This window comes from Cryptosporidium ubiquitum (assembly GCF_001865345.1).
Source record: "Cryptosporidium ubiquitum isolate 39726 chromosome Unknown contig_3, whole genome shotgun sequence".
In the NCBI taxonomy this organism is placed as follows: domain Eukaryota; phylum Apicomplexa; class Conoidasida; order Eucoccidiorida; family Cryptosporidiidae; genus Cryptosporidium; species Cryptosporidium ubiquitum.
Window position 1 is genome coordinate 1 of NW_021639817.1, and position 347 is coordinate 347.

General features: G+C 33.7%; 1 protein-coding gene across 1 annotated transcript in view; it reads right to left on the minus strand.

Moving 5' to 3' along the window:
• Positions 1-274: 274 nt before the first annotated feature.
• Positions 275-347, minus strand: part of cubi_03347 (uncharacterized protein) — a gene marked incomplete at both ends in the record, with an annotated part of 1455 nt that continues 1382 nt past the window's right edge. The window contains one exon of the mRNA XM_029020360.1: positions 275-347. This exon is cut by the window's right edge and continues 910 nt beyond it. Coding sequence (XP_028874804.1) covers positions 275-347 — 73 coding nt within the window.

The following is a 347-nucleotide window of genomic DNA, read 5'->3' on the forward strand; positions in this document are numbered from 1 at the left end:
GTTGTGGTATTGGCGACAGATGTAGGTTTTTTAGTAGCGGTAATAGTAGAATTTGACAATTTTTCTGCTTGACTTGTTTCATCTATAGAGTTTTCTTCTTCATTTAACAAATCATCATTCTTTTCTCTAAATAGTAAAGATTCCAAAAAGCTATTTATTTTTTCTACAACACCTGAACCATCAGAACTTGTATCTTGTTCTGATTCTTCCTGTTGAATTTCTTCATCCTCCTCTTGGGCTATTTCATCATTATCCAAATCATCAGAGCTTGGTTTTAAAGGATATTCTTCTTCATTATCGGGGAAACTAGTACTAGTGGCAGTATTAGTAGTGGTAGTAGTGGTAGT